The sequence below is a fragment of the Martes martes genome (genome assembly GCF_963455335.1).
Source record: "Martes martes genome assembly, chromosome: 5".
Classification (NCBI taxonomy): Eukaryota; Metazoa; Chordata; class Mammalia; order Carnivora; family Mustelidae; genus Martes; species Martes martes.
The window spans coordinates 29,505,462-29,519,327 of record NC_137892.1 but is presented as its reverse complement, the minus strand read 5'-3'; the positions used below and the strand labels follow the sequence as shown (position 1 = coordinate 29,519,327).

Genomic DNA, 13,866 nt, shown 5'->3' with positions numbered 1-13,866 from the left:
AAAAGGGAACCATGTGGGTCATCATGACAGTAAAGGAAGGAAATGATCCACGTGAATGGAACAGAGGTGTTTTATGACACTCCCACGAATAAGGGCTGAATGTTCAATCAACATAAAGAAATTAAGCACCAAGGGGTCCGCCCATCAGCCATGTGACACCGGGCAAGTTGGGGACCTCCTGGGGTTCCAACTCTCTTTTTAGCCACCTTGCCTATTTTATGAGGCTGTTAAAAAATTAAAGGAGCAACGTCTGAGAAGGCACTCATGAAGAGGTGTAGAGCAGGACATTTTGAGAGGGACTCTGAAGAATTCAAATTTCTTGGCATAAAGAGAGGACCCAGGCTAAAATACTGATTACAGGGGCACCTGGGTGGCTCAATGGGTTAAAGCCTCTGCCTTCGGCTCAGGTCATGATCCCGGGGTTCTGGGATTGAGCCCCGCATCAGGCTCTCTGCTCCGCAGGGAGCCTGCTTTCCCTTCTCTCTCTGCCTGGCTCTCTGCCTGCTTGTGACCTCTGTCTGTCAAATAAATAAATAAAATCTTTAAAAATATTGATTACATGTATGCATAAATTCATTATATTTAAGTATATAACTTCTAAAAATACACAGCTGACCACCTAAGATGCTATAACCTAAACAGAAGTAAAGATATACATGTAATATAGATACACCGCTTTGGGGAAAAAAGCATTAAAAAAAAAAAAAAAGAACCAGAGCCTTAGACTCAAACCTTATCATCTGGATAAAAACAAGCAGAGACCAAAATATACCACCACCAAAAACAAAAACAAAAAGAAAAGAAAAGCCAATAAGTATCTCTCCTCTTTATTACTCTCATTCAAAACTGCCTGGTAATGTAGAAAGAAAAATCACATTTCGTGCGGAAAGGCCTGCCCCAATTAAAATTCTGAATGTCTCCTACACCAAGAGCGCTGGTTTATTGGCAGATTATTAAGCCCTGGACCAATGTCACTCTGTTAGACCTGTATTAAAAACGTGGTTTATGTGGTGCAGGGTCAGATCAGTAAAGAGCTGTTAGCAGATGACAGGTTTGATTACCGCTGGCTGCAGGCAAGACGTATGGATCCCTGAGGAACAGCAGCACCGGTTGGTGGGACAGTTTGCTGGAAAGGTCAAGAACAGGCATGTCAGCATCAGGGGACGACGGTAAACAGAAAACACTACAAACTAGCTTTGAGGGGATCAAACTGCTGTGTGGGGACATCTCAGGGTCTATGTATCTCACCGCGTGGGTGAATAATAGTGAGCAGAGTTACAGGGAACAAACCAGCCCTGCGTTCACCTTCTCAGCATCTCTTTGTGGACTCTGAAACGGGTAGACCATCTATTTGACAAATCACTGATGAAAAGTGCACCATCTCAGAGCACAATTATTGATAAAATAGTATTCTTAGGACTGGCATAAAACAATGCAGGGTTCGATATAACTGGTTACTTCTCTCCCTTTCTACCACATATTTGTAAAACAACTGCCTAACAAATATTATCAAGAAGATCGTGACGTGATACGCTTACGCCACAGTAATTCAACACTTAGCAAAACCACAGTCCTGTTTCTGGTTTTATGGAACTCTTGACTGACTAGTATTAGTTCTTACCTTGATTCTTCAGATTCCGTCTCATCAAAAGATCTAGAATTTTTTTTAAAAGAAGAGGAAGACCACGTCAGTTGGGTAAATGTTGCTGCAAACCAAGGGGAAAAAAGCCAGTATTCTTAAAGCTCTAAAGTGGGAAACATTAGGAAAAGAGAGGTGTCTTGACAAAGCCACAGCATGACTGATGCCTCATTCTAAAGAATCTAAGACTGCCATATTCTTGAATTCAGTTTTCTCGAGGATCACTTACAAACCCTATGGTTTTACTTTCGGGCTTCTATAATGGAGATAAGATTTCACTCTGTCATTCCTAAAATCTCTTCTTAAAAACATTCCCCAAGCTCCTAGCAAATGCACTCAACTCAGAACAGGACACGCGGACAATGCCTATTACCTGGTGAGCTCAGTATATAATTCTCGCTGTGGGGTGAGTGGAAAGTGGCCTTGAGCAGCACTGCCAGGGCGAGGGTGGGGTGGGGGGCTGAGGGTCTGCAGCCTTTCCTCCCGCAGAGGGCCGGGGTTTAACCCGACGCAGGTATAGTCTCCATGACCGTCTTGTAGTTAGTGTGCATCCTTCGGGGGGCCCTGGAGGTGGCAGGAGGATGAACAAAACCCTCTCCCCTGCGTGGGTTTGCAGAGTCTTTGTAATGATGTGTTTCCCTGTAAGTGGATTTGGTATGTCAGGGGTGACACTGATAGCCTTCAGAGGCCAGCTCGACCTGAGCCAGGTGCCCAGAGCTGGGCAAGGGGCTTGTTTTAGAGTTCATTCTTCAGAAGAACACTTCCCAACTGACGGTGATAGCAAATGTCTGGTTTCTGGGACACAGGGACTGGGATCTACAGCCCCACATGAGAAGGTCCTGTGGGAGAGGCAGAAAGACAGCAGGGAAGAGAGCTCAAGTGCGAAAGCCTGGGCTCTGCCAGCTACAAGACAAGAGATTTGGGGAAAGACACTTAATTCCTGTGTCTCAGCTTGCTCAGGTAAACAATAAAGGAGTTGGCTAACATCATCTCCAAGGTCATTCACAGCTCTTAGATGATGTGACTGCACATGCATGGGCATGTAGACTTTGCTCGAAGACCCACAAATAAATACATTAGTCCCTCCATAGGCTATCTAGATTCAAAATTCCCACCATGTAACATCACTCCAGGAAGCAGCATATTTTAATAAGTCAATTCCTTAAGTCTAAACCTGAGTTACTGAACCTGCCATTTGGCCTCAATATAGGGGTGAAGACCACAGAGGAATTCCTTTGACCACAGGCAGGGGGCGAGTGAGTGCTGTCCCCGCGGAGAGAACGGGTGTGACCAGGCTGGCCCTTCCAGCACCACCCAAGGCGGTGGGGGGGGGGGCAGTGGTTATTGGTTAGGCCAACTGGCAACTGTAGAGTAGTTTCAGATACATGTCCCATAGGGGAACAACGCTTCTTACCCACAACTCTCTGCCTTTGGTAGCGAGGGCAAGTGTCGCACGTTTAGGAAATCAAGGAACAGTTTGGGAAGCTCTTCATTTTCCAAAATGACAGCCTGTGAAAGGAGAAATGAGAATCTAGAAAGCAAAATTTACTAAGCAATCAATAATCAAATGAACTATGTCAAAAGTCATGACCGCCCATCTCAGTTCTTACCAGCATCATTATCACAATCTGTAAGGGTTGGTGGGGGGTGGTCCCCATCTCACCCACCAAGAATTCAGGAGACAGGCACTCTCTTCAGTGTTCCCAAATACTCTATTTAATCTATCCTCTCACCCAGCCAGCATTTATGGATCATCTAGCACACATCAGATGCTGACTAGGAGGAAAGACAGCTGGTCACCAGGTAGACAGAATTCTTACCTTCATGGAGATTCTCATGAGAGGATTTTAAAAACCTGGGAGCATCAATGATACTGCTAAGAAACGAGCATCAAATTTTCCTTACTGGGTGATCAAGTGGTCTGGGTGTGTGTGTGTGTGTTTGTCTACAAGAGACCACACTGTTTAGAAAATACTACACATGGCTTTTTTAACTGGAAGATTTAGCCAAGATCCCTTGGCTATCACCGCTTTTGGCATTTGGATCAAGTGACATTTATGGCCACTTGGACAGCTCCACTTAAAGGGTCAGTAATAACTCTACCCCTAAGTGTAAATCAGCGTATATACTAAAAAAAAAAAAAAAAATCTATACGGTTCTTCCATTTAGGGAGCTCTGTTAAAGCTCTGTTAAAGAGCTGGGACGATGGCATAACCATGCCTGCTCATGATCTGATTAAACAGTTGCCCCTCTCTCCCACCGCTTTCCCCCACCTTTTTTTAAAAATTATTTTTACGAAGACCATGGAAAAAACATCAAAGATTGCATGATAGTCTCTGAAAGTAAGAGAATTATTTTCAAAGGTCATTTCTATCATTTACCATGGTCCTCCTCCCACATGTTGTTTAAAGAACGATGAGAAGGGATGCTGAGGCATCACCCACACCATGTTCAGGCACAGCTATGCAATGTGACACATGAGGCACCAAGGACAAAAGGTCAAATTATGTATATTCTGAAATATGCGATTCGATATAGTCTATTGCTTTCTGTCATAATTTACAAACTGAGTGGTCCCATTTCTAGCGGAGTTTTAAAATAGTTACCCAGTTCGGGACATGTGAATGGAATAAGGGAGGCAGGCTGAGCCCCAAGCTACACCAGTGCTCAAGCCTCCTGCTGTGCAGTTTCTGGAGAGGAGGCATCTGGAAACCCAGCTCTGTCTCAGTCTCTTCCTTTTCCTTACCTAGCTGATTGTACCCACTGAGGCTTAAGGAAAGTCAATAGAAGGTAGGGAAACAAAAAAAATGCATAAAATAGAAAAAAGCTCTTCTTCCCAGAGGCATGCTTTCATTACTATTTATCACTGACCTTCTGAATTTTCATCTACTCGGGGAAATTTGGGGGGTGCCCATAAGGTCATCATTTCAGTGCCCACAACTCAAGGATTGTAAGAATCACTGTATATATGAAGCTCCAGGGAATTTTTGCCATAAAGTAAGTTGTAATGATTATCTCCATGTTTCTCGACATTGGTTTATGAGAATGACACAATACCTATTTGAATAATAAAGCTTAATGTTGGAACAAAAACAGAGCTGTTCACCCAGGCAATAGTTTTAATTACGTGTACAAGTGGCAGCTTTCAGATTAAAAAAAAAAAAAAAATGGGGGGGGTAACACTCTTATCTCCACCCCCACCTTTTAAAATAAATTAAATCAATAACAAGTGTGGGACACTTTTAATGACCTGAACTACTTAATTTCCAGGATCCTTAGACATGTCATCCATCACTGCAGTATGGAGGGAGACATCTCTTGAGTGTTCAGGGGGTTAGTTTGGTTTTATTAATGCAAGATTTAGGGAATTTTAACAAGGTGAATTGTTTATTTGCCTTGACAGATTGGCTTACAATGCACTGGCTACATCTACAGCATGATCATTAATGACAAAAGACAGGCAAAAAGCTGTTTACACTGCAACACCAGGACAGGAATTAATCCTGTCCAGCCTCCCCGAACAGAACACTCCGAAGAGATGATCACATTTTTTTAGATAAGACATACTGGCGCAAAAAAAAAAAAAAAAAGGAATATAGAAAACTCCAGAAATTTGTGAGCATTTTCATTAAATGTTCCCTGAAAATTCTCAAATATTTTTCATAAAAGAGTCACCAATATGGATTTCAGGATTTACAGTTCGACTGTATTTATTTATTTGAGAGAGAGAGAGAGACAGAGATAGTGAGAGCACAAGTTCCCATGAACCTGGGATCATGACCTGAGCTGATGGCGGAGGCTTAACTGACTGAGCCACCCAGGCGCCCCATCTTCTCCTGTTTCTTGAGAAGCTTTCCCTCAAGAAGATCCCTCCCTCTTAAAGACGCACCCTGGTCCTCTCCACCTTCTTGGGACCCTGGTCTGGTCTAACTACACAACTTTATTCAACAGGTAAATAAATATAAACATATAATAAACAAACAAATAAAAATTTATAAAAATAAATAAATACAAATATATATAAATTATATTTTGAATATCAAAACCTATTTCCCCTTTGTTTTAGCTTGCTTACCATGATTTTTGATTAACCTTCTTCACTCGTTAGTCATTTCCATTTTTTAGAGGCAAGATGGTGCGGTAGGAAGTACAGGGCTTTAGAGCCAGAGCTGGGTTCCCACACCCCCGGCTACCTCGTGGGGTCACTGTGAGGGTAAGACAATGTCCGCAAGAGTCTCTGGTGCACACTTAGCATTCAATAAATGTTCACTGTTTCCTTACAATCTCTTCATTCTATCAATCCTCAACAGCCTATTTTATCGGTTTTGGAAGTTTGGATTATTGTCCATCCAGCAAACAGGGCTTCCTAATCCTCTATGATTCATGGATCCCTTTGAAAAATGGATAAAAGCTGAGAATCTCGCTGGCTGAAAAATATGCATCCATACATAATTGTGCTGACGGTGGCAGAGGGTTCAAGAGCCCTGACAGTCCCGCCAAGGACACCTGCTTTCAGCTCCAATGCGGCAGCAATGCTGCTGGGCACCCTCTTCGCTTGGCCTGGTGCCTGAAGCCCTCACTGCCGGGCCTGTGCTGGATGCCAGCCCCCCAAAGCACGCGCTGGCCTTCCCGTTGTAGTTTTCTACCTCTCTGTCAATTACAACCCCACTGGAGTGTGCGGTGCCTTGTGATTGGAATTCATTAGTGTTTTCAGCCCCAGGCTGTGGTTGAAAATATGTGTCTGGCTGGAGGGTACCGGCTGCAGGATTCTTTCTGGTAGGTCAAAAATCTACTACTGCATTGAATTTAGACAATCACATTCATGGCTGCTGTGCCTTCCATATGAAATTCTAGAATTTAACAATCTGTAGGGTTGATGGTTCCCAAAGTTAGCAAAACATGGAGAAAATATTATTTAAACTCTATCACTGCCAGGGGGCCCCTGTGTGGCTCAGGTGGTTGAGCAACTGCCTTTGGCTCAGGTCATGTTCTATCACTGCCAGGTCAGAGTCCAGCCGAGGAGGCACAAGTACCCTACATTTATTAGGAGAAGAGCATTCTGAAACACAGGGCAGTGATGGGTCCCAGACTGTCTAATCAATTAACTAATGGTAGAGTTCTGACACTAGATCCAACTTTGGACCCATGGCTGGGCAACTAATTTATATAGTAAAACATCAGAATTCAAAATGAATATGACCAATTCGAGAAAAAAAATATCGGAAAAAAATCCCATTAAATTAAATTTTACAGGTGTTAAGTCCTGAGTCAAATACTACATGAGGCAGAATTAAGGACCCAGGCGTGGGATGAAGAGTAGCTGTTTATATACAAGTGTTGTTGGTCTCAAGCGGTAGGTCAGCAAGAAGTGTTGCTTCCGGAAGGTATAGAAAAATGAGCTGAGCAATCCTCTTGCTCCACTTAATGCGGTATTATTTGGCCCCCAAAGAAAGAGAAATAAGAATAAATGCAGAAAGGTCTACATGGGGAGCAATGAAAATGAAAAGAAGATTCAAAATCGTTTGTTAGAAGAGGTCACCCCAACAGCAGGTACTGAGCATGGAATGAGGTGTTCCAGGGCCCAGGAGCGTGGTCTTTTAGTTAACTAATGTTTTTTAAGGAGGGTGGAGATTTTCCAAGCTGTTGGGACAGTAAGAAAGGGCTGTCCTAGCCAGCAAAGAAGGTGTCTATATCTAACTGAAGCCACTGCAAAAAAAACAAGAGAAAGTCTCCCATGTATGGGAAAAGTCTGCCTTGCAAGAGCTTCTAGAAAAGCCTGGGTTCTGGGGCACCTGAGTGGCTCAGTTGGTTAAGCTTCTGCCTTCAGCTCAGGTCATGATCCCAGGGTCCTGGGATCGAGCCCTGCATCGGGCTCTCTGCTCAGCTGGAAACCTGCTTCTCCTTCTCCCACTCCCCCTGCTTGTGTTTCCTCTCTTGCTGTTGTCTCTCGCTGTCAAATAAACACATAAAATCTTAAAAAAGAGAAAAGAAAAGCCTGGGTTCTGAATGTCTTTTAGTTGCTCTTTGATACACATGCACATGGGAGAAGCGAGAGAATGAACGGAAGAATGCATCAAAGAAATTTCCATGCAGTTTATCCCTTGGGAGTAATGTAGACTAAAAACCAGGTTATTATTAAGATGCACATGAGAAATGGGGTTAAATAAAGAACTGTAACGAGTGTGTGATATACTATATAACAGACTGTTATTACTGTATCCAACTCTGATAAACATTGAAACTAGGAAACTGTACCTTGTACGAAGCAAAAAATAATTATTATTCTTCATATAGTGTTACTTGCTTTCAAGATAATAAATGACTTTCCTTAAAACACACCAGATATTCCTTCAGAAACATCACTCTAAAAGAATGCAGAAAAAAATCTCCTGGTCTACAACAACATTTCCAAAAAAATTGTCTGGATGGGGGCAGAAAAACAAGAGCATTTCTACCGGCATCCCCTGCAAGCTCAATGTTTACTCGAGGAGAAATGTCTTTTTTATTGAAAAGGTGCAATTATCATCATGTAACACAAATCACAAAATCCCGATTTTTCTACCTTATCAGCTTTATAAAATCATGTTCCCAAAGGATACCATTGATTAGTTGCACATGTTCTTTCTGTGACATCCCAAATACTTAATTGTCAGTTATCTTTTCTTCTTCAGTAAGTAAAATGCAGTCACAAAATTACAGAGGGACCTGTTCTACCTTAACCTTCGCTAGATGCCATCATGCAGCGGAAAACACTGGTAAAATATCACAGGATAACGCCGTCCGACAAGGGAGACATATAAACACTGTAATGATTTCCCACGAGTTTCCATTTTAGAAAATTGTCACTAAGGCGAGCATAAACGGTGACACGTGTCCACCGAGGACACGGTGAAATCGAACGCTGGCATTCTAGTTAGGTCCAAACCTACCCAGCAGCCAATTATAACGGGAACGGAACATCTTGTTGGAAACTTGGACAAGACCACTTTGCTAACCTTCCCAGATTGCTGCACAAAGCTGCACTGTTTTCACCGATTTAATCCTTTTATTCTCTCCTCAAAACAGGAAAGAAGAAAAAAAAAAAACCAAAAAAACGCACATTTCTGCCCCATTGTCTATCAAGGATTGTTGCAAACTGTAGGGAACCTCTGTGTCACAACGCCCAGAATGCTGAACCAAGTCGGGAGGTTTTCAGGAGTCTTTAAAGCCCTGTTCCTCTTCTACCTAGTTGGGTTTGATTGAAATGCCCGATTGTGGGGGTAACAAAGTTCATGACGGTTTTTCCTCTGCCCACCAGGAAAGTTGCTTCCTAGCACACCTGCTTCAGAGGTGCATCGAAGAACAGAGAGCGAGAAAATCAATGCCTCCTCACTGAAATAAGTGGGCAGTGGTGTCCCTGTCCTCGGGGACAGAAGCCTCCCGGTGTACAGAGCCTTCGCAGTCTGCAGGCTTCTGCTCACCACCAGCCCCCCCTCCCCAGCCCTTGCTCACAATCTCACCAAATGAGCCACAGTAAGGTTATCAAAGGAACACTTTTAAAAGTCAGATGGCCACCTAAAAAATCCAAATCATAGGTGTATCTGAAGAATGGCCCGTTCTTTCCTTCCGTGTGTAGGTGACACCATTGTTAAGATGCACCTAATTCTGTGCCTGGAAAAAAACTGCACTATTCAACGAATTCAGCTGCTGCGGTTTCTTAGGGCTTTATGGTCTATCTTGCAAGGAATCTGAGGACTTGCACGAAAAGCTGAATGCTGACAAGGGCCTATTTAAAATGGCAAAAAAAAAAAAAAGGTTTGTGCAAAGAAATACTGTAATACGGCTCAAGACAGATTTGAAAGAAGAAATATCGTTTCTGATAATATAGCTAAAAAGACAAAATTAATTGTGGAACAAGAGAAACGGAAACATCAACCATCTTTTGAGCTATTTTAAAATCAAAATTTATGTTCTGTGTATTTCTGGAACATTTATCTAACACCTCCTAGGTCCAACCACTGGCGCGATGGTTGGCCAAAGAAACATGGTCCTGCCCACTCAGGACGTGCGGTCCAGTGAGGAAAATGAACGGTGTTCAAATAATCACAGTCACGAATGTGGGATTACAAACTGAAACCAGGACTTTGCGGGGACGTAGCTAGCTGTTCAAAACGTTCATAAGGAAGCACCGTATGAACCCCTTGGGAGAAGGAATGCTTCCCTGGCAAGGTGATCCTGGAACTGGAGGACGAACGAGCTGATGTGTAGAGGAAATGGCATAGTTCAGACGCAAAGCCCAGGAAGCTGAATGGTGGAACCATTGGTGGTATCAAAAATCCCACGGCCAGTGTGGCTGTGTCTGAGAAGACAAGGAAGTGGGGCTGGAAAGGCTGGGTGGGGCTTCTGGGTCATGTCAAGGATTTGACTCTCGGTCCTCCATGGATTTAGGGGCAGTGAGTGGTGTTAGTGGTAAGCAGTAGGTGGGGGAACCTGGGTATACGTGACACGATCTGAATGGTATGTTAACCACGACTGAAGTAGCAATAGTGCCCCCTCCCCCCGCCATGACCAGTGACCACGTATTAAATCTGCTCTCCGGCTATGTCTAAACCACTTCTTAGTCAAGCCGTGGAGGTAATGTCAATGACTGTTTTCATTTCTACTGGCACTTTTCCATGTCCACCTCGTCTGTTTTCCTTTGATGCTAGCTCTTTCCCTATGCCTTCAATTATGTCACCATTTTTATTTTTGGTTTTCATCAAATTGTCCTTTCCTTCAAATTCTTGGGGTTTAATCCTGCTGTTATGTGTGTGCTGACTCTCAGTCACAGCTGTTTATTTCCTTCTGTGTTCTGTAGTTTTGGTTCATGAGCTCATCTGTGGGACAGGTGAGCTCAGGTTCAAGGTATATCCTTTCTGAGTAGTTCTGTCTCTGCTCCTAGGAGACAGATCCCCGACTGGGATCCCTGGGATATACTCAGCAGGGAGCCAATGATTATGTTAACTTTTTAGAATGGAAGTTATGAGACCCAGCAGATACTGAAAATATAAACCTTAAACTCTCATAAAACGTGATTGGGAAGCATGAGGAAAACTTGTGCCAATGCTCAATATATTCTTCTTAGGCCAGCGGTCTCTAAAGTAGGTTAGAGGCATGTGTGAAATTAAGGAAGATCATCAACTATGATCCAGGAAAACAGGTATCAGACTTTCTATTTATTTTCACTTAAAAAATAAAGAGATCTATCTTTTCTAATTTTTGACATATGGTTTCACAAAGGAGCATGGGTATATAAGTCATTATTAAATGTGCATATATGGGAGCATTATGCTCAAATATATATATATATATATATATATGCATACACACACACACACACACACACACACACACACACACACACATATATATATATAGTTTATTTATTTGTCAGAGAGAGAGAGAGAGAGAGAGAGACAGGTGGAGGGAGAAGCAGGCTCCCTGTCATGTAGGGAGCCCGATGCGGGGCTCGATCCCAGGACCCTGGGATCATGACCCAAGCCGAAGGCAGACACTTAACGACTGAGCCACCCAGGCGCCCCTCAAATATTTTTCTGATAAGGATCCTGGGCCAGGGGACCCTGCCCTCAACTGTAGCAAGCAGAGTTTGTAAGAGGGGGTGAGAAACAATCTATCCAAGCAACACTTCTGAAGTAGTCTACTGAGCTTACCTTTCCCTAAGGGTATGACTCCATTACTGGAAATGCCCTTCCCACCTCTTTTCAACTGGGCAACTCCTACCTGGCCTTTAAGTCACAGCTCCAGCATTACCTCCCTTAGGGAACTTTCCCCAAACCCTCGGTATGAGCTAAGTTACCTTTGTGGAAAAAACAGAATCATTTCATGTGCTGTGATGATTAATAGTGGACTGAGTCATACTAACTTTCAAGAATTTTAACCTACCAAATAGGGAAATTCCCAAGGTGGCTTAAAACTACAATAATATTTATTTAATGCCTACTCTGTGCCAAGTTCCTTATCTTAGGTGATTTTCACAATACCGTGAGAGGCTATCATTGTCCAAATTCTATCGATGGAAAAATTGGGAGCTCACAAAGTCTAAACACCTGTGCAAATTTTCTCAGAGGGCAGAGGGGCAGTCAGGATCAGCTCTCTAGCTCCAAAACTATTGCTCAACTGATGTCTCCATTCATTCATTCATTCATTCATTCCATAAGTATTTACTGACATTTACAGCATACACAACAGCACTGTGCTGTTCTTTTCCCAGTGATTTTTTTCCTTTAGTGAATTCAACAAGAATCCTAGTTTTTCCCAATATATATTTTCCCACTGTATTTATAAATTTAATTTATCCCACAGATAAATTTAAAGGAGCCAATGAAATCGACTCCCTTAAAATACATTCCCGATTTTCCTTGGATTTGACATGTATCTTAACATCTCAACTAAGTCTTACAAGTATACAAAAGATCGAAGAAAGGCAACAAATTCCATCAAATCTCTTCCCTATATTTAAACAACAACAACAAAAACAAAACCTGAAAAAAAAACAAAAGCATACTTCAAAAGGATCTGGCCTCATAACACTTCCAAATCTATTTGACAATCTCTGACCAACTCCATTCTTTTTTGACTGTTGAAAGACTTTAAAGCCACATTTTATGTACTTCTGACCCAACTACCTAGTTATATGTTGAATAATAATGTGACTCAATAGGGGCGCCTGTGTGGCTCAGTGGGTTGAGCCTCTGCCTTCGGCTCAGGTCATGATCTCAGGGTCCTGGGATGGAGCCCCACATCGGGCTCTCTGCTCAGTGGAGAGCCTGCTTCCCCCTCTCTCTCTGCCTGCATCTCCGCCTACTTGTGATCTCTGTCTGTCAAATAAATAAAAAATATTAAAAAAAAAATGTGACTCAATAATAGATTACAGATAACACCAGAATTTTATCAGGCATTTCCCTGATGATCCAATAAAAACAAAACAAAACAAAACAAACAAATAAAACAAATTCTAAAAGCCATTATAAACTAACTTCTTACCTCTAAGGCCAAAGTTTAGACCACATAAGTTATGAACACATTTGAACAAAACAGCGTATTACAAAGCAAACCAAAACGGATTCAAATAATGGGGGCGGGGGGTGGGGTGGGGTGGGTACAACACTCATTTAAATACAAATCAGAGGATATGCTTACGGGAAGGTGATCTTACTAATTTAAGGAAGAAGTAGTAATCAGAACAGGGCTTGTAAGATGTTGGCTGCAGACAGCCTTAGGAGACTGGTTTTTAATGAAAGATTTACAATTAGCATAGCCTCTGCATGTTGATGAATTGATGTTTTTAAAGTGTTTAAAGAGCTTGAAAACAATCTGCTCTCTCAAGTCCCTTCAATGTTCCTCCCACCACCTAGTTTATTCCTCTGATTTATTCAGCATTCTCCTTCGTCACGTACTGTACACTCCGAGCCGCTCCAGCACTGGGTTTTCAGGTGGTGGAGTCAGATCGATGAGGGATTCCTAGGTCTCCACGTTCCTACGGCACAGTAGTTCAGACATAGGGTACCGGGCAAATATTTTTTTTTTTTTTGGTTTGTATGTCTACATGAAGACTCCTAATCTGATTATATATCTGTTAAATAGTACACTGCATTGAATCTCCTACTTACATGCTACAGTTACTGTGTTACACAGTGTTCTACATGAATTTCAGACGCATGGATGAGCAGAGCGCACGGTGCACGGGACTGAGCGGGAAGCCTGCGTGGAGGCGGCGAGAGCTCGAGCAGAGACCGCTCTGAGATGCAGGAACGAGTCCTCAGAGAACTGACACCAACAATGGAAAGTGGCCCTCGTGGACACAGCTTCAAGGTCCAAAGTTAAAAACACATCTGGGCAGCAAATAATAAAGACGGGGGAAAGAGGCCCTTGACCTCTTGGCTACAACAACGAAAATGCAGTCAATAAAGCTGTTCACCTAAAACACACTGGTGGGTTAACAGAAGCCCAGCGGGACCACACCAAGGAAGACAGAATACAATAGCAAGAGCAGGAGAAAGGAGGCCTCTGTGTACGTGGCTGTTAATCATTCACAGGACGTCCAAGTAAGACCCCGGTCTCAGCGTCCACGGAAAGAACTTCTCTATTCTAGCCCTTCTCCCAAATCTGACACCGAGAGAAATGTTCCCATATCTTGAAACTAAATTACAGATGTGTATTCAGGGACTCACACTCCACAACAAACATGG

At 42.8% G+C, this 13,866-nt stretch overlaps 1 protein-coding gene across 2 annotated transcripts in view; it reads right to left on the bottom strand.

Annotated features, from left to right (window-relative positions):
• The window catches only part of SNX24 (sorting nexin 24), a 156,167-nt gene that overhangs the window by 4,076 nt on the left and 138,225 nt on the right, over positions 1–13,866 (bottom strand). For both annotated transcript variants that reach the window (XM_080805012.1, XM_080805013.1), the window contains exons 4-6: positions 3,054–3,148; positions 1,622–1,654; positions 1,062–1,126 (exon numbers count right to left, since the gene is read on the bottom strand). In XM_080805012.1, coding sequence (XP_080661138.1) covers positions 1,062–1,126; positions 1,622–1,654; positions 3,054–3,148 — 193 coding nt within the window. The remainder of the gene's footprint in view (positions 1–1,061; positions 1,127–1,621; positions 1,655–3,053; positions 3,149–13,866) is intronic.